The sequence below is a fragment of the Rissa tridactyla genome, chromosome 2 (genome assembly GCF_028500815.1).
Source record: "Rissa tridactyla isolate bRisTri1 chromosome 2, bRisTri1.patW.cur.20221130, whole genome shotgun sequence".
In the NCBI taxonomy this organism is placed as follows: domain Eukaryota; kingdom Metazoa; phylum Chordata; class Aves; order Charadriiformes; family Laridae; genus Rissa; species Rissa tridactyla.
This window is the reverse complement of record NC_071467.1, coordinates 14,768,581-14,787,877: the sequence shown is the minus strand read 5'-3', so window position 1 is coordinate 14,787,877 and position 19,297 is coordinate 14,768,581. Positions and strand designations below refer to the sequence as shown.

The 19,297-nt window shown below is 44.5% G+C and overlaps 1 protein-coding gene across 4 annotated transcripts in view; it reads left to right on the top strand.

The window, feature by feature from the left end:
• The window catches only part of COL14A1 (collagen type XIV alpha 1 chain), a 129,567-nt gene extending 110,581 nt beyond the window's left edge, over positions 1-18,986 (top strand). For 2 of the 4 annotated variants that reach the window (XM_054193311.1, XM_054193310.1), the window contains exons 42-48: positions 261-332; positions 2,294-2,329; positions 2,723-2,789; positions 3,290-3,478; positions 15,460-15,537; positions 16,552-16,707; positions 18,058-18,986. In XM_054193311.1, the coding sequence (XP_054049286.1) occupies positions 261-332; positions 2,294-2,329; positions 2,723-2,789; positions 3,290-3,478; positions 15,460-15,537; positions 16,552-16,707; positions 18,058-18,383 (924 nt within the window). In that variant the 3' untranslated portion in view covers positions 18,384-18,986. Of the gene's footprint in view, positions 1-260; positions 333-2,293; positions 2,330-2,722; positions 2,790-3,289; positions 3,479-15,459; positions 15,538-16,551; positions 16,708-17,487 lie in introns of all 4 variants that reach the window. The other 2 variants (XM_054193313.1, XM_054193312.1) reach the window with 2 other exon arrangements.
• The last annotated feature ends 311 nt before the right edge of the window (positions 18,987-19,297 follow it).

The window sequence follows — 19,297 nt, the reverse complement described above, 5'->3', positions numbered from 1 at the left end:
GTTCAGCAGTCCGTGCCTGTTTCAGAAAGCAAGCAACACAAGTCCATTTTTCTCAAGTGCTTTTCTAAGATCTGTGCTTTCGGTGCTCTTTTTCCTGCAACATGTACTTCTTAGTCCTCTCTCCCAGCATCTTCAGTCTTTGACTCTGCACTGTCTGCTTTGTGAACTTCCGCTCCGTCACACCGTAATTTCTCCCATCAGGATTCATGGATGTTGATTGTCATCACCACTAAGTATTTTCTTTCTCTTTTCCCGTGTAGGGCATACCTGGTGCTCCAGGTGTTCCTGGGGTTACTGGAAGCCAGGGGCCACAAGGTGATGTTGGAGCTCCTGTGAGTAAAATTAATTAATATTGCGATACTTGCTGTGGTGGATTAATTGGTTTCTGTACCTGGCTTCACAGTTTTACAGAACTCCTCAATATTTACCACGTATGATCTGCTTGCAGTTAGTGGCTCAGCAAAACATCGTATTGGTCTTTCTTTGTTCATTCTTCATAATTAAATTTATTTGTTGATCTTACGTACAATGTTTGGAATACAGGGATTAGAAAGTCAAAACACAAGATTTAAACACAGAAGTTAAAAACATAACAGTATGTGAATTTGTAGTCTGGGTGTAATTACTTTCTCCTCTTTTTCTTTTGCACTTCAAGCAGCTCTCAGGAAATTAAAGTATGCCATTTATTAACCTGAATATTTCCAAAATATTGTTCTGATTTTCAAACTGTGAAAATACTGCATGAATACAAAACTGACTTTCATAGTTACTCTGGCTTTACATCAGGGCAACTGACTAATGATCAAGGCTTTTTCTAGAATGTTATTATAAATTTGACCATGGTTTCATAGAGTGGAAAATTACACTCTCTGTACCAAAAATAAGTATTAGGACCTCTAATACTAAGTTTGTCTTTCAGATATTATTTTCTTTATTATAAAAAAAAAAACAAACAGTTTAAGTAGAAGAAAGGAATACAACTACAAAATGAGTGTGTAAATTACGTAAAACAGAAGATTTACAGTGGGCCTCTTTTTTTCTGTAACAGTTCAGATACTATTGTATATTCAGATTCTAACATTTAAGCTCTTGATTAATTATAAAGCCTGCTCATTTTTTTTCCAGTGAATGTTCTATTTAATGTTTAAAGGCATCAGAATGTGATAGTGTGTACTTCTGACTCGGTTTGTGGAATTGAAAATTTTTTTTCAAAATCCAGTTTGCTTTGGAGACTTAGTCCAATGCAGGCATTTTTCTTTGGTTAAATGGAAATGAAATGACTGCTAATGTATAAGGAAAGATAGTAACCTAATGCCCCGTTCTGCATAGTTTCTAAGTGTAATCATGCCATCTACTAAGGAGATTTGATGAGCAATGGAACTTATTACTATCAATGTATAGATTGATGAATATTCAGTTCCTGTCCAAATGCGTGTTCCAGGTATTGAACTAGATTTCCTAGAGCGTAGATATTCCTGTGAGTCATGTAAGACCTCTGCGGTGAATGTTTAGACTCTAGTAGTTCTGAAAAACCGGCTAGGTGGGTAAACATATATTGAGTTCAATAACTGTCTTTCCCAAAAGGTGGAGTACTAGAAAAGAGGCCTAGAAGTAATCTTGCAGTCTTTGTAGGAGTTTCTTCTTTCCCAGGATAGAATAAGCTGTGCTTTAGCCATGCATCAGTCAGCTGGTTACCTCTTCATGCAGATCTGTCCTTGCTTCGGGAGTTCCCAGGAGATGTCTAGCCCACCCCATTGGTGAAGTTGTAACTGCCCTAGACAGCTTGCTCCAATCCATAATGATCCTTACTTTCATTACAGCATTACGTTATCTTTAAGTCACACTTAATTTTCTGTGCAGTTTAATCCCATTGCGGACTCTGGTCATAGTGGATGCAGAGTCTTGGTGCAACAAATGCTACAAATTTCAGACCGATATTTTGTCTCCCATCAGCCTTCTCGTCCTTATACTCAGTGATGATTAGACCCATTTCAGCCATGTGAAATGCATCATCTGGTGGCCTGCCCTTGCTGAAATGTTAAACAAGAGAATTCAGTATGTGACAAACCCCTGAGAAAGTCACTGTCACTGTGTAATTGCCAAAGGTGAACATTTTGTTGAGTACTGAAATGGGAAATGTATATTTGTTACTGTCATGTGGCCTCCTGAAACCATGTTCCTTGTTTGGTTTTTCTCCTTTTACTGTGATGCTGCAAGGGAGACAACGTTTGGGTGTTAAAAATTTTGAGCAAGAACAAAATGGCAATTAATTTTCTATTGAATCTTTTCATAGGGTCCTCCTGGAGCTAAGGGTGAAAGGGGTGAGCGGGTAAGTCTATGTTCACGTTAGCCACCATTTTTTCCCCATCTGGCCTTCTCCAACAATTTATGTTTCTTTGTGTTTACAGGCACAATAGTTTTCTCTGTGCAATCAGACAAACTTTCCTTCTTTTCCAGACATTGTCTTATATACAGCTACAGTAATGTTTTGAAGATGAGAAGTGTGTGGCATTAAGCTTGTCCCCAGATCTCTAACTAGGGTTGGGTTAACTTCAACCTCTGTTTCCTGGCTAAAAACGTTAATGGGAACCAGGGAAATCCCAGAACTTTTTTGGCTCTTTTTCTCATCTGTGAAGATATAATCTCTCAGGGATAATAAATGTCTTTCATTTAATGATGATGCAAAAATCTGGTTTATGACACTGCTGCTGTTGTTATCCAGGGTGATCTCCAGTCCCAAGCAATGGTGCGTGCTGTTGCTCGGCAAGTGTGTGAACAGCTCATCCAGGGTAAGGGATAGTTCATATGCTTCCATCTCTAGAATGGATCTTTTCCTGCCACAATTACTTACAAAATGATGCTTTTCAGAGCATCCAAGGGGATATGTTTCTTTTAGGCTAGACAGTCAGGATTTATATTCTGACTAGATGTATGTTCAAATGGATTTGTGTCCAATTAGAGCTGATTAGCATCGGGCACCCAAAAAAAAGGCTGAATTGTCTCCAATCTGTTATAGTATACAGCGGCTTCTGCTGGAACAATTTTAAATTTTTATGGACATAGAATACAAAAACAAAAAACCAAAGCATGGAAATAAAATTCTACACAATAGTTCTTCCCCTTTTCTGTGTACTCCCTAAACCACTGTCACTCCACCACCAAGCGCACAACTTCATATTATCAAAGCACTACAGACCACAGCCCTGAGGACCTGCCAGTGCTCTGTTCAAACTTAGCTGAACCAGATTCTCCGCTGCAACTTGCAAATGAGGACATTTTTTCCTGACAGGTCATATGGCAAGATATAACTCAATTCTGAACCAGATTCCAAGCCAGTCTGTCTCAACACGAACCATTGCAGGACCTCCTGGTGAGCCAGGTCGGCCAGGGGCTCCGGGGCCACAGGGAGAACAAGGATCACCAGGCATGCAAGGGTTTCCAGGAAGTCCTGGGCAACCAGGAAGACCAGGAGAAAGAGGTAGGCTTTGTATTTCGCATACAAAAAAAATATACCTCCCTTTCCTGATACGTTCTGATGGCTTTTGTCTCCTATCTAAATGTGAGAACAACGCTTTTCTCACTAGTCGATTGGTGACCTCTACACAAGCCGTAATGAAAACTGTGAGACTCTCAGTCAAGAAGGTAATGCAGGCTTTGCCAGGTGGGATTTGGCAGGATCAGACAGAGGTTAAATGCCTAAACTGCGGAAGATCAGTGGCATCTAATTGGGCACATCACATCACATCATGCTTTCATCTTAGTAGGACTCTGAAGTAACCTGGAGCTGTAAATGCAAAGGAGCTTTTGGAAAAGGCAGCTGCAAAACTGATAGATTCGTGCTGGGAAAAGATTGAGCTTTTCTGCTAAACTTGAAATATGTCAGTGTCAAGATTTCTAAATTGTGATAGTCTGAAAGGAGCAAAGTTGATAAGAAAAGGGGAAAAATCCTAGTTTGAGGGGTGGAGGGAAAATGGTGAGGTCAGAGAGAAGTATGCAATTAATTGTTCATTTAGAGTAATTCTCTGTATTCTTACGTGTATGCTACATCCCTTTCTCCTTTCCTCCTCCAGCATTGTCTAATAAAGAACAAGCTCCATGTTTTGACTTACTCTCCCTCTGTGCCACCTGGCAATCTTTGGTGTAGCAGACTAGCACTAACAGAGGTGGTACCAAGTGAATCTATGATTGTGAAAGTGTTTTGAAGGCCATCACATGAGGAAGTGACCAAAAACCCAAGAGACAAATGTGATATTCAAGAGCAATGAATTGGTGTTGCTGTTATAAAATCTAAAACGGGATTTAAAAAATTAATTGCTAAGTTCAGTTTCAGGAGCTTAATAGTTCCAGTTCACAGTAGCCCTGATGACCAGAGTTAAAACATTGTTTTGAAAAGAAACTCTTTGAGTGAACCTGTGAGTCTGTGGGTCCTTTTTTTTCCCCTCAAGACTGTAATTACAATTACCTTATTGAAAAAAGAGGCGAGGATTAGGGCAGTGGCCTCTCAGCCGTGCTGCTGCCTGCTCCAGCTGAGCAAAGACCAGACACTGTCCAGAAACAAGGAGGAGTGAGGGGGTGGGAGGCAAGTAGGAAAAAAATATTGGAAGAGACAGCGAGAAACTGACTTTAAAAGTGATGACCGGGAGAGACTGAAGGCAGATTTCAGGGTAGTTGCTTAAAATATTGGTGTGTTTCAATCTCAGGCAGGAACAGTTTAAATACACAGCATATTTTGCGGGGGCTTCAGGAAGAGAGGAACCAAAATGCCAGGCTACAAAAAGGGAAACGTGTCCGGCATTTAGCATGTATTTTCCATTGTGTTTGTTGTGCTGAGGCCCAGACCCGCATGTTGTACTACTATGAAATCGCAGAGCGATTAGATATAGTCATTGAAATGAAACATGATGTGGGTTAACCCACTGCTGATAATGTTAATATCAGGGAAACAGCATTGGCAATAGAGTACAGAAAGGGTAAAAGCACATTAAAAAAGAATATTATTCTTTTCCTGTCTCTCCAGATAACTGATGTTAGGAGGGACTGATTTTGGCAGGTGGTGCTTGTGGGGAGTTTCATACTTGGTTGAGAGCAAGCACTTATCAAGCACACTTCAAGAACTGTCATCAGTCAGCCAGGGCTTTCTGCAGATTTTCATAAAATGTGATGCCAGATGTTGGGAGTGTTTTCCGGTATTTATAGCTTAAAATGAGATTGTTTTTAAAGAAAAAAGAATCTTATGTGTAAACTTAAAGACAAAATAATTGTCTTTATTTGAGTGAAAATGGTTTTTAGGACATTCATGTTAACTAGAGCCTTGCACAGAACCTGGAAGGGAAAGGAAGAAGCACATTGAGAACCTAGGAAAAATATAGAATAATTTATCACTCCTTGAGCATTTAATTTCTTCAGAAGCAACTGAAATTTTAGATTGATGGTCTGCCTAATGTAGTAGCAGTTTATTTAACAGAAAGATACCTCTTGAGTTGTACAGACCCTTGGGACATTTCAGAACCCATTTGTAAGGAACTGCTCTAAGCTAAACCCAAAATGCAGCAGCGAAAAGTAAAAAAAAACGTATTTTTACGAGCATCATGCTTGTGGAGATTGATTAGAAGTTTCTTGTGTGTTCCCAGTTCTCACTTATTTCTTAACCACGTGTCATATAGTGAAGTGGCAAACTAAAATTCCTCTGCTTCTGGATGGAAGGGTTTTTAGTTTCCAGTGAATACAGAGAGGAAGGTAAATGGATTCACCCCATCCCTTGCTGAGCTGGAAGCCATTGTGCAGCAGGACAGCTATGATGTAGTTGCCATCATGGAAACGTGGTGGGATGACTGTCATGACTGGAATGCTGCGATGAATGGCTATAAGCTCTTCAGAAGGGATAGGCAAGGGAGGAGAGGTGGGAGTGTGGCTCTGTACATTAGGGAGTGTTTTGATTGTATAGAGCTAGATTCCAGTGATGATAAAGTCGAGTGTTTATGGGTAAGGTTGAAGGAGAAGGCAAATAAGGGAGATGTTGTGCTGGGAGTATGCTACAGACCACCTGGCCAGGATGAGGAGACAGATGAAGTATTCTATAAGCGGCTAGCTGACGTCTCGCAGTCGCCAGCCCTTGTTCTGGTTGGGGACTTCAACCTGCCGGGTATCTGCTGGAAATATAACACAACAGAGAGCAGGCAGGCTAGGAGGTTCCTCGAGTGCATGGAAGATAACTTCCTGACACAACTGGTAGGTGAGCCTACCAGGGGAGGTGCCTCGCTAGACCTACTGTTCACAAACAGAGAAGGACTAGTGGGAGATGTGGTGATCGGAGGTCATCTTGGGTTTAGTGATCATGAAATGGTCAAGTTTTCAATTCGTAGTGATGTAAGGAGGGGGGTTAGCAAAACCTCCACCTTGGACTTCCGGAGGGCAGACTTTGGCTTTTTCAGGACACTGGTTGAGAGAGTCCCTTGGGAGACAGTCCTGAAGGGCAAAGGGGTCCAGGAAGGCTGGACGCTCTTCAAGAAGGAAATCTTAAAGGCCCAAGAGCAGGCTGTCCCCAAGTGTCACAAGTCTAAAGGGCGGGGAAAATGGCCAGTCTGGGTGAACAAGGAACTACTGATGGGACGTAGGAATAAAAGGAGGGTTTATCACCTTTGGAAGAAGGGACGGGCAACTCAGGAGGAGCACAGAGATCTCATTAGGTTATACAGAGAGAAAATTAGGAAGGCAAAAGCCCAGCTGGAGCTCAACTTGGCCACTAACATTAAGGACAACAAAAAAAGCTTTTATAAATACATCAACAAAAAGAAAGCCAGGGAGAATCTCCATCCCTTACTGGATGCCTGGGGGGAAAGTTGCAACCAATGACGAGGAGAAGGCTGAGATACCTAATGCCTTCTTTGCCTCTGTCTTCAGTAGTCAGACCAGCTATCCCCAGGGTGCTCAGCCTCCTGAGCTGGAAGATAAGGATGGAGAGCAGAACAATCCACCCATAATCCAGGAGGAATTAGTCAGTGATCTGCTTCTGCACCTAGATGCACATAAGTCTATGGGGCCGGATGGGATTCACGCAAGAGTACTCAGGGAGCTGGCGGGAGAGCTCACCAAGACTCTCTCCATCATTTATCAACAATCCTGGTCAACAGGGCAGGTGCCAGATGACTGGAGGGTGGCTAATGTGACGCCCATCTACAAGAAGGGTCAGAAGGAGGATCCGGGGAACTACAGGCCTGTCAGCCTGACCTCGGTACCAGGAAAGATCATGGAGACGATCATCTTGAGTGAGCTCTCACGGCAAGTGCAGGGCAGCCAAGGGATCAGGGCCAGCCAGCATGGGTTTAGGCAAGGGAGGTCCTGCTTAACCAACCTGATGTCCTTCTATGACCATGTGACCCGCCTTCTGGATGCAGGGAAGGCTGTGGACGTTGTCTGTCTGGGCTTTGGTAAGGCCTTTGACACCGTCCCCCACAGCATTCTCCTGGAGAAGCTGGCGAATCATGGCATAGACAAGTGTACTCTTTGCTGGGTTAAAAACTGGCTGGATGGCCGTGCCCAGAGAGTTGTGATTAATGGGCTGAAATCCTCTTGGCAGCTGGTCACCAGTGGTGTCCCTCAGGGCTCAGTTTTGGGGCGAGTTTTGTTTAATCTTTATCAATGATCTGGATGAGGGGATTGAGTGCACCCTCAGTAAGTTTGCAGACGACACCAAACTGGGTGGGAGTGTTGATCTGCTTGAGGGTAGGAAGGCTCTACAGAGGGACCTGGACAGGCTGGATCGATGGGCCAAGGCCAACTGTATGAGGTTTAATAAGGCCAAGTGCCAGGTCCTGCATCTCGGTCACAACAACCCCAAGCAACGCTACAGGCTTGGGGAAGAGTGGCTGGAAAGCTGCCCAGCAGAAAAGGACCTGGGGGTGCTGGTGGACGGCCAGCTTAACATGAGCCAGCAGTGTGCCCAGGTGGCCAAGAAGGCCAACAGCATTCTGGCTTGTATCAGGAATAGCGTGGCCAGCAGGAGCAGGGAGGTGATCGTGCCTCTGTACTCGGCACTGGTGAGGCCTCACCTCGAGTACTGTGTTCAGTTCTGGGCCCCTCTGTACAAGAGGGACGTGGAAGTGCCGGAGCGTGTCCAGAGGAGAGCTACCAGGCTGGTGAGGGGTCTGGAGACCAGGTCATATGAGGAGAGGCTGAGGGAGCTGGGCATGTTTAGCTTGGAGAAGAGGAGCCTGAGGGGAGACCTCATTGCCCTCTACAACTCCCTGAAAGGAGGCTGTAGAGAGGTGGGTGTTGGCCTCTTCTCCCAGGTGAATAATGACAGGACCAGAGGAAATGGTCTGAAGTTGCGGCAGGGCAGGTTTAGGTTAGATATTAGGAAGAATGACTTTACTGAAAGAGTGGTCAGGCACTGGAACAGCCTGCCCAGGGAGGTGGTTGAGTCACCATCCCTAGAGGTATTTAAGAAACGTCTAGATGTGGCACTTCAGGGCATGCTCTAGTGACAGAGATTGTAGGTTGTTTGGTTGGACTCGATGATCTTAAGGGTCCTTTCCAACCATGAAGATTCTGTGATTCTGTGCTCTGAAGTATTGTTTGTATTTAATTTGTTCAGCAAGTCTCCGTGTATATTCCTGTCCTGAAGATCTCCAGACAGCCACTTGGAAGTCTTTATGAACAACGTGTTTCTTTTCGCTGATGTCATCAGCATTTTGGTTGTATATAAAGTCAATTTAATGTTCAAAACCAGTGCCAAATTAACAACTCTGAAAAGTCAGCCTCCACCTTTAAGTACAGAAAATACACTGCAACAGTGACAACAGTGTCCATAAAGCGTACTAAAAAGTATTAGACATTAGAAGGGAAAAAAGACCATTTTTTAATTTAGCAGAGTGTTGCTTTTTTTGCTTCGCAGTTCAAACTATTGGGGTTGCTGCAAAAACCTGTTACTGGCTCTGAGCTGAGCGGCAAGGTGCTGGTAGAGTGGGAAGGGAAGAGGTGGGGGAAGGCTATAGATGTTTCCTCCTGCTCACCTCTCCTGCCCACCACCCGTTCAGTCCCAGCCTCTGAGCAGGGGAGAGAGCCTGTGAGAACTTCTGAAAGCAGCACGTGGAACTGGTTAGAAATCATCTACCAAAGAGAGCTTTGCTGGCTAATGTCAGCAGTGAGAGATCTTGACATCAGTGAACTTGCCTGGCCAATGGCTTCTTCCCCCTTATTTACCTTGTCACTCTGCCAAGCGTTAATCAGGGGTTTTGGAAGGAGGCTTGGACCGAGACAGTGTCCTGGAGTTTTGCTGGAAACCTCCACTTGAACTTCTAGTTCAGCGTGTCCCATTCCTGGATGTATTCTCTCACTAGTAACACATGGGCTGGGCCTTCCAAGAAAGACCACCTCGGTGAGAAGGGATAAGTCATTCTCTTGACAGATGCAGTTCGCAGTGTCTGTTGCCAGCTGAGATCTGCTTTTTCCCAGTGTAGACGTAAGTGGAGGGATTAGGATCACACTAAGATATTTGTTATTTAGTTTTCCGAGTTGATTATTGTTTTAGCTGTACACTGTGGGGTCTTACCTATTGTATTTTTCTAATGATATGAAGAGAAACATCTCTGACAATCTCAATATTTGTTAGCAATACTAACATTTTATTTGTGCCACAGCAGGCCATTTGAATTGGACAGTTGATTTAAAGATTATGGAGGCCACGTTGTGTTGTCAGTCCCCTATAGGACATAACCCCAGATAAATCACTAGAATTTTGCTTTCTTACATATCTACATAAATATAGGAGTTTGGAAAAAAACAAACCCAAACACTAATTATTCACAGCAGCCATCTCTATTTTTATTTTAACTAGTTCAGAGCGCTGTCTTCCAATTCTATTTAGTTAGTTCGAGCATCTTTTGTTTTGATTTTATGTTTATGAACTGGGACTTAAATAACTAGCATCTGGCTTCTGAGTGCGCTCAGGAAGTAGTTGGACTTCTGCAAAATAAAAAAGCGTGGTTTTTTTCTTCTTTTTTTTTTTTCAGTTATTTTTATAATACATGAGTAGTTTTCTCAACTTTGAGGAAAAATGTAAAAGCCGTAGTAAAAATTATGCTGAGGCACTGCTAGCCTTCGGATGCTGTGACAGCGCAGTTGTTACTCTGCTACTGGGTGGGCTCCTGCTCTTATGATGTGTCCTGAAGTGCTGCACAAAACTTATGTCTGCTCACTCCATCCCACTGATTAAAATACAATAAATACCTAAGCTGTCACTGGGAAAGTCACTGTTCTCAAGTACAGTTTCATCCAGATTTGCTTCCTGGTTTCCTATGAGAGAGTTAGTTAAAGATGTGTCATCAAAAGCCACGTGTTTACAGCTCTGATGTCAAAATTCCAATGAAATGAAATGGAACTTTTGCCAGTTGAGCCAATTAAATATTTTTATTTCCAATTTAACTTCATCTGGATAAAACCAAAAATAACCCTGTATTATACATTATGTTTACAACTGAACATCTTTGAAAGAGGACATTTTTGGTAGCAGTTTAATTTTTCTTAATTGCAATATGCAGTTCTCCTCAGAGGACGGTATTCTCTTAAAGAAAAAAAATAGAGAAGCTATACCTAAGACTTCCTTCTGTGCAGAAACCATGGGCATCTGATTTTCTTTGCTAGAGAATGTGTTCATGATCTTAAGTTTTGTTTTTAATAACTGATACTATCAGAGGTATCTTTAGCAGAGCGTTGGAAATAATTGAGTTCAGTTGCTTGTGATCTCCAGGGGGCTGAACTCCGGCCATTGCTTATTTTGGATGGGGACAAGACACAAAACAGTGGTTAGTGTGAAGGGGAAGAGGCAGTTTGATGGTATTGCTGAAGTTATGTCCAGAGCACAAATATGAAAACAGTTACTAGAATTTGAAGCCATTCTAACCCAAATGACAAATTTCGATATACACTTTTATCCCTGAAGTGATTAACCATCTCAGTAATTTACGTGGAGAGCGATGTCTTGTCCAGTTGACTTTCTGTAAGCTATGCTCTAATGAAATGCAAAGATGAGCTTGATAGACAGCGAAATGGGTGAATTTTGAATGTACCGTCATTTATAGGAGGGAGCCATTAACTCTGAGAGGTCTGTGAATCTGTTAACTTACTCTCATAAAAAGCTTTGGTGGAAAGTCCATTAGGGAAGACCATGAAGTGCTTGATTTTAACTCAAGTGAGTTTTGCCTTAGGAGTAGGGTGTTCTTGCTTCAGTGTCTGTGTTCTCTTTCGCTTGGGTAAACTTTGCTGGAAATTAAACTAAAAGAAACCTAAAGCAGACTTGTATCTTGGCATTCATTGTGTTTGCTTTAGGAACTTGATATCCATGTGATTTCAAAGAAGGTTGGTCCTGCGCAAGAGCTTCATAACTTGTTCCAGAATGAACATTTTATTCTTAGCCTGTGTAGATTCGTTCCATATTTCTCATTTCTTACTGCAGTTTATTCCCTGAACATCACGTACGGGTGTGTGTAAAGAATAATAATTGAGTGCATGGGAGGCTGTGATTTGAAAATTGTCTTTGAAGACCCCATGTATTGTTCCCGTACAGTAGGATCAGCAATGATCTGTCATGGGCCAGTCATCTTATGATCAAAGCAATCCACACATACAGACTTTGCCCTTTGCAAATGGCAAGCGTTTCCTTCCAGGGCATGTATGGTAAGAGACAATTTAGATGAGTTCACCTTGTTAAAAGGCCTGCAGCAGAAGTAGGGAATCGCAACAGAGGAATCTCTCCATATGTTGGAAGCGAGCCAGGGCTAAGCAAATTTTAGGTGTACAGAAACCGCATTTGGAATGCAGGACAAGAGGTTTGCCTGAGAAACTTGTCTTTAAAATGGATGGAAGTCAGTTATTGATCACAGATGACACACTTTTGTTTGTCAGGTTCCCTCAGGAATATAAATGTAGGTTAGAGCATGTATCTGCCCCCGGGACTTCTTCCTGCATACACTGTGCAATGCAGGTGCAAACACTTCATCAAGGGTTCTGGGTAGCGCTTCTGACTGGAACTGCAATCTCTGCTAACCAAATGCTGGATTGCAAACAGGAGGTTCATACTGGATCATGGAAAACAGTCTCAGAGAGCAGGAATCCCATTGCTGAGAATCCCAGAAGAAAACTGGTGAGGCCCCACCTTGAATACTGTGTCCAGTTTTGGGCCCCTCACTACAGGAAAGACATTGAGGTGCTGGAACGTGTAGGGCAACAAAGTTGAAGGTTTAGAGCACAAGTCTTATGAGGAGTGGCTGAGGGACCTGTGCTTGTTTGGTCTGAAGAAAAGGAGGCTGAGGGGAGACCTTAGCACTCTCTACAACTGCCTGAAAGGAGGGTGTAGTCAGGTGGGGGTCGGTCTCTTCTCACAAGTGACAAGCGATAGGACACGAGGAAACAGCCTCAAGTTGTGCCAGGGGAGGTTTAAATTGGATATTAGGAAACATCTCTTCACTGAAAGGGTTATCAAACATTGGAACGGGCTGCCCAGGGAAGTGGTGGAATGGCCATCCCTGGAGGTATTTAAAAGATGGGTAGACGTGGTGCTGAGGGACATGGTTTAGTGGTGGTTTTGTCAGTGTTAGGTTGATGCTTGGACTCGATCTGAAAGGTCCCTTCCAACCCAGACAATTCTATGATTCAAGGTGGCAGAGTAATTCAAACACTTAAGACCCATTGACCTTCAGTGAGATTTAGGAGCTAGGGCTACCAAAGACTATGGACATAAAATTCCTGAAACTTACCATTTGGACACTTCATAATCTGAAAGTCTAAAACAGCCTGAACCAGACCAATAGGTACCTCGCACAACCAGGAGGTGAGTAAGGTGGGTGCACCGCAGTGTGTTAGTACCCAGCAGTCCGACACAAGTTTGCTGCTGTTCCGAGGTCACCAGCGGGGTTGTATTAATGGTGCTGAGCCCTTCCTCAGCAACAAGGTTGTATTAGCTCAAGGCTACAGCTTCAACAACCTGGTCACGTCGCTTTTAGTAATCCTGTAGTTTGGCCAGAGGCTGCTCGTTACCCGCCTGCAGAAGACTGGTAGGAACGGATTTCGTTGTAAGATCAAGCCGTGGTTTACAAGCAGACAGAAAATAGGAAGATTAGATGTGAATGAGGCTTGATAGAAGAGAGGGCGGCGGTACCTTTTTGGCCTAATGCATCCCTGTACTCAGCACCGTGTCAGTCGAATACCGTGCTCAGTTTTGGGCCCCTCACTACAAGAAAGACATTGAGGTGCTGGAGCGGGTCCAGAGAAGGGCAATGGAGCTGATGAAGGGTCTGGAGAACAAACCATTAGGAGCAGCTGATAACTTTGGAGGGATGAGTTAGAGCCTCCAGGCCGCGGTACACGCAGGCACTCGTGTTCCTGCCCTGGGCAAAGGAACAGTTGGTAACACTTCTAACGTGCCGACATAGATAGGGAGTGATGTTAGACTCAGAATAAACTGATGCAGCGTTGCAGTCATCCAATGACTAAACGGTCAGGACAACCAAACACAAAGATTGCCCTTTTAGAAATAGTTTTATAAATATTTTGTTATCCATAAATTCAGGGATGAGGCGTACAAGACCTTGCTCTGTCTTGCCCAATATCCTCTAGAAGCGAGAGGGAGAAACCCGCTGTTTGCAAAATAATGGTGTAAACGTCACCCGGACTGTCACACCTGCTCTCTTTTGCCCCTTCCTGCTGGTTTAGTTGGGCCATGGTATTTCTCCTCTTGGTGGCCAAGTCTTTCCTGTAAAATACAGCATTACTAGAGACACTTGGAAAGGTTTGGAGACCCCCGAATGGAAAATGCTGTGAGAAGTGGGTTATGGTTGTGTAATTTCTCTATGATAAAATAGCTGGTCACCAAAAGATGTGGGTTTTTTTTAACTCAAAACCGAAATAAAACAGGCAAAATGGAAAGAGGAAATACTTAAACTATGCCAGGACAGTGGGAAAAAGCCTCGTAGAGGTAAGACAAAGAGCTCATCGTGCTTTGGTTAAAAGTGATGTGCTCGGTATGGAGTTACCGATTGCAGTGGCGTGGCCTGTGTTTTCCAGGTGATTGGGCTACAGGATATATTGCCCTGGAAGCCACCTGTTCTGTAGAAGACCTAGAACTCCTCAGCAAATACCAAATCCTCTGTAATTCAGTAGACTCTTATTTTGTAAACTCGATCTGAGCCATTCTTTGTCAGGATGCATTTTAATTACTTTTTTTTTTTTTTTTATGGTTAAGAATTCGTTCTTACTTCTTTGCTTCCATCAGAAATTAGCTTAGGAAGGAGAAAAAAAAATTCTCCTGTGGCTCCTTGCAAAAAATGAGGTGTCCTCCAGATGTTTTTTCCCTAAGAGGTAAGAGTTACCTGAGCGAAAGGGAAGGAAGAAATCGGAGATACAGCCCCATCAAGGGCAGCGGCTGTTTCCTTTCTGCTTTGTTTTTCGGAAGGTGCTCTCTGCTGGCTTTGACTCTGAACGTGTGGAAGCGGTGAAGCAGCGAGAGCAATTACCAGTGCTGGGAGGTCTGGAAAAGGGGGGAAAAGTCCCACAAACCAGCCTGGATTTGGTGTCTTTGAACCATCCAAATCAAACACAGACTTTATGAGAGTTTCCAAGGTGCTGGTGGAAACTCAGGGTCTGGAATTTGTAGTTTTGACACCTACTTGAGTTTGACGCGGCTCACTGTGATTGTGTAGAGAAAGTGTTTCTATAGGATGCCGTAGTGGTAGTGCAGAAGGAGATGGAAAGCTGGAAGAAGCCAATGCCTTCTGTGGATTATTAGATCTGTGATCTCCATGGATCAGACCCAACGACAGAAATTTAGGGCCATGAGCAAGTGCCGGAACCCAGCTCAATGGCTGTGCGTGTTGGAACATCCGAGTTTCACGACTGGGAGACTCTTACACTGGGCTGCGTCTGGGGAGACGGATTTTGCCTGTGTTGAAAATCCTGCCTTGTGTTTTAGCAGGACTCTGCAATAACTCACGATAACTCTCTCCATTTATGCGTAGAACCATCTTACGCTGAGCCGCTGTTTGGCGGGTGAACGTTTGCAGGGAAATGGGCTGTAGCCAATTACTGCCACACAGTAATTTATAGACAGCTTTGTGAGGCTCTGAGGATTCTCCTGACTTACAATAGTCGTACCTTGGTGTAGTCCAGAGGCACCTTTCCAGCAGGAAGCGCAGCCTGGAAACTGGCCGATGCCTCCGCATACCACCTCGATGAAACCACCGTGGCAGCAGGAATGTTTAAGACCCCAGGAATGCCATGTTTCCCTTGGGAGGCTGTCAGGGAAAGGAGAGAAAAAGAACCAAATAATTCTTTATTTTTACCTCCTTCCTCCTCTGCCATCTGTTTTCAGATGAAAAAATAACATATGGGACTATAACCCTGGTTCAATAATAAACACCGCGCACAGTTTTGTTCAAAACGTGACTCTGATGAGTGCCGTTTCCTTAGGTTTACCAGGTGAGAAAGGAGAAAAAGGCAATCCGGGAGTTGGAACACAAGGACCCCGAGGCCCACCGGGATCCACAGGTAACGTTGTTGCGTTTAGGGCACCCGGATGAGACCCCTCTGACCCACGCGCGAAGCAGCAAAGACCTGCAGGGCTCTGCCCTCCGCTTCTAAGGCTTAAGCAGCGCAAGAGTCAGTAGTTCAGGCATCTCAACTCATCATTTTCTTACTATGTAATATGACATCGTGATCTGCCACGGGAGGGTGTCAGCAGTCACGCAAGTATTTTCCTTTTCCCTGCGATAAACTGCTTCTCCACAGCCGCCTTTTTTTAATGTTTTAAGGATTTTTTTCAGAGGTGGAGTCAGTCTGAAAGGGGAAAAAATTAATCTGGATTAATCGTGTTTGTTTTCCCATTGACTCAAGGGCATACCTAACTGTAACTCGACAGAGAAATGTATATTGAGCACATTAATCACAGGGATTTATATTTAGCTCCTGAAAAAAAAGCAGAGAGGGTGGTATCCAGGTCCTGTTGAAACAGGCATAAAATTGCGTTGACTTCGTTAGGATATCGTGGCCATGAGAGCACGGGTGCCCAGGCACCCAGGGGGTGGATTGAAAGGCAGTGGGTGAATGAAGAGCTGCGCAGGCATCCAGGGCCGTCCTCTCCCCAGGAAACGGCCTTCCTGAACGGCTCAGCCTTGGTGAAACATTTGCTCTAGTGTAGATTTCTGGCTAACGGCTGTTTCTGGCAAGGGCACCCGCTCCCGACGAGCCTCCTCTCTGGCCGCTGCTTCATCTCCCTTGCCAGAGGAAGGCTGCAGCCTTTCCCTCAGCATGCCCGGGGGGAGTCGGAGCCAGGATGCCTAGCTCCTCTGCTCGAACTGTCTCCCAAAAGTGTTTGTAGCACGCTCAGTGCCATGGTTTCCTCGGAGCCAGGATACCCAGCTCCTCTGCTCAGACTGTCTCCCGAAAGTTGTTTGTAGCACGCTCGGTGCTGTGGTTTCCAAGCACCAGGCCTGCCAAGGTGGCCTCAACTCACTGCTGTATGAAAGACGCTGCTCTGATGTTTCATCTCCCCCTTCGATGCAGGACCTCCAGGAGAAAGTCGAACTGGCAGCCCGGGACCACCAGGTTCTCCAGGCCCACGAGGTCCCGCCGGTCACACGGGGCCCCCGGGCTCGCAGGGTCCTTCTGGCCCGCCCGGGTACTGCGATCCGTCCTCCTGCGCTGGCTACGGCATGGGAGGTGAGTAGCCAGGATCTGCAGAGGAGGGGGTGGCATTTTCTAACAGCCAAAGTAAGATGGAGGCTACTGGTGAACCTTGTGCTAAAACGTGGTAGCTCCCTAAAAACGAGCATGTCCAGCACTGCTGTTTTGTGGGCCTGCAGCAGGAAGAGAAGGTGACCCCAGCGTAGTGACCAAAGGAAGTCCACCATCTGATCCTGGCCTGTAGAACGGATCCCGCGTAGTGGATTTTTGTCCTGTGCGTGTTTGTGTAGTTGTGCCATCCTGCTCCGTCTCAGCTGAACGGTCTCTGTGTTCAATCCCCACCTCCTAACGTCCGCGACAGCGGAGTTTTTACATTTGTAGTTTTTCCAACGTGTTGCTCAACTTCCTTTTCCGGGGGCCTCCGGGTGGCATGAGAGCATGACCCTTACTAAACCCCTGGTAGTGTCACCTGACACAGGGATGCACGTGTCCCTCATTAACCGGTGAAGCAACCTGGAGAAAACGAGTCTTTCTACACCTTCTCTGTGTCTTACTTTCCCGTCTCGTTCCAGCACGGAGAGGCCACGGGAGGAAGTTAACACAATTACCAAAAACTATGTCGCCCGCCCTAAAATCGGAATTTATTAGTAAAGCACTAGTTACTACAAATGTTATGCACAAGGCGTATTTGTTTGATGTTTACGGTTTAATCTGCCCGTGATTTGTACGTTTTACTTACCTGAATGTTTTTGTTGTCGTCTCTTCCTCTCCCTTTCTCCTCACTTCCCCTCCCCGTTGTTGGTTTCCTGTTGGAAGGCCCAATCCCTTACAATGGCTACCCATCCCGAAGGTGAAAGGCTCCCCCTGGGTCAGTTCTCCTTTGGCTGAAGGTCAGAGATGGATGCTGAACTGCTCTGTGCTTTCCAGCAACAATATTGACTACCACTAATGAACTCACTCGCTGCTGTACATGCACTTAGCTTCCTTGCGCTGCTCCAAAGTATCGCCTGACCCATTTTTGCCTGTTAATCGTGTATTCTAGGCCATAATTGGAATTAAGCGAAAGCAGGCGGCTTGTGCAGTGTGTAAGCGCAGTATTGCAACTGGACATTTGACAAATTCCGGTGGTGGTTTCCAACTAACTTGGCTGTCTGTTGGTGGGTTTCCAATTGCTCCTCCAGCTTATTAATTTTGTTAAATGTTTTCACTGTTCCTTTATGTGAATAAAAGATGTGTATTTAAAGATTTTATATATATATATACTCACACACGTTATATATAAATATATCTCTCTATAAAATGTCAATTTCCTAATGAGCGCTTTAATTTTCTGCTCCCCTTCTCCTGTGTTAACCGTATGAATGCTCTTGGTGGTGGTGGGTTAAGGTGGATACGGTGAACCAACTGATCAAGACATCCCAGTAGTGCAGTTGCCACATAACTCCTACCAAATCTATGACCCCGAGGACCTTTACGATGGTGAGCAACAGCCGTACGTAGTTCACGGGTCCTACCCCCTACCGCCCCCATACTCCCAGCCCTCCTATCCATCACCTCATCTTGCTCAACCAGAGTTTACTCCTGTTCGAGAAGAGCTGGAAGCCGTTGAACTGAGATCCCCAGGAATTAGTCGCTTCCCAAGGAAGATAGCCAAAAGGAGCGTCAAGACTCCAGGACGCAAAAGGGCGAATGGGAAAAAACCCTCTCAATGAACTGTTTAAAAAAAAAGGGAAACGTTTGACGTGCATCTGTGTTTGGCCTTTTGTCCAGGTGCCCGACCTGGCGCGGAAGATGTTTACAGGCTAGTATATTAAAGGAGAAAAAAAAATGTACATGCCCAGTTGACACAAACCTAATTATCTTGCATGCCAGAAACTTAGTATGTTAGTGGGTTGGTGCTAGATGAGGATGGAAGGTCACCTGTAGATCTTTCTCTGGAGTACTGTTCCGTACACTATTCACGCTGTATCTAAAAGCCGCATCCGGCTGGTTGGGCTATGGAGAACCATTCGGAAAAGTTACTGTTCTGTTATCCATGTGTTTCCAGTTGATTACGGTCCGTTAATTTTGGATGACTTGCTTTACTAGCGGAGTAACCTGCCGAAATTCACCGCAGAACGAGGCATAATCAGGTTCCCTTGACGCCAGCTATTACCCTTTCGCAAAGAAATCTTAGGTTAATGTATTATTTTTTTTTTAACCCACATTATATAAATACACCAGAATGTTCCGTGGGAGCACACTGATAATTTATTGTGAACCTCTTTCATTTCTGTTTTGTATGCAAATAAAAGTGGCAAGCTTTTCTACGTTAATTCTGTACTTGGTTGATTTTTAACTTAGAACAACCGTGTGGGTGTCTGGGGGCGAGAACGTAAAGAGAAGAAAACACATCTTCCTTTTTCAACACTTTTGGGCAACAGTTTTATTTTAAAGGCTATGGGTGCTTAGTATAAATACTATTTAGCTTTATTTTTAAAATTGTAGATGAAGAAGTGGAGAGAGTTAATGGTGAGATGAGGTGGCTGTACCATCAATGGAGGTGAGATTGTGTAGACTGACCTGCCAAAGGCAAGCGCGTGGCAGGAGCAGGCGCGGAGGAAGGAAAAGCCCCGACCCAACGCTG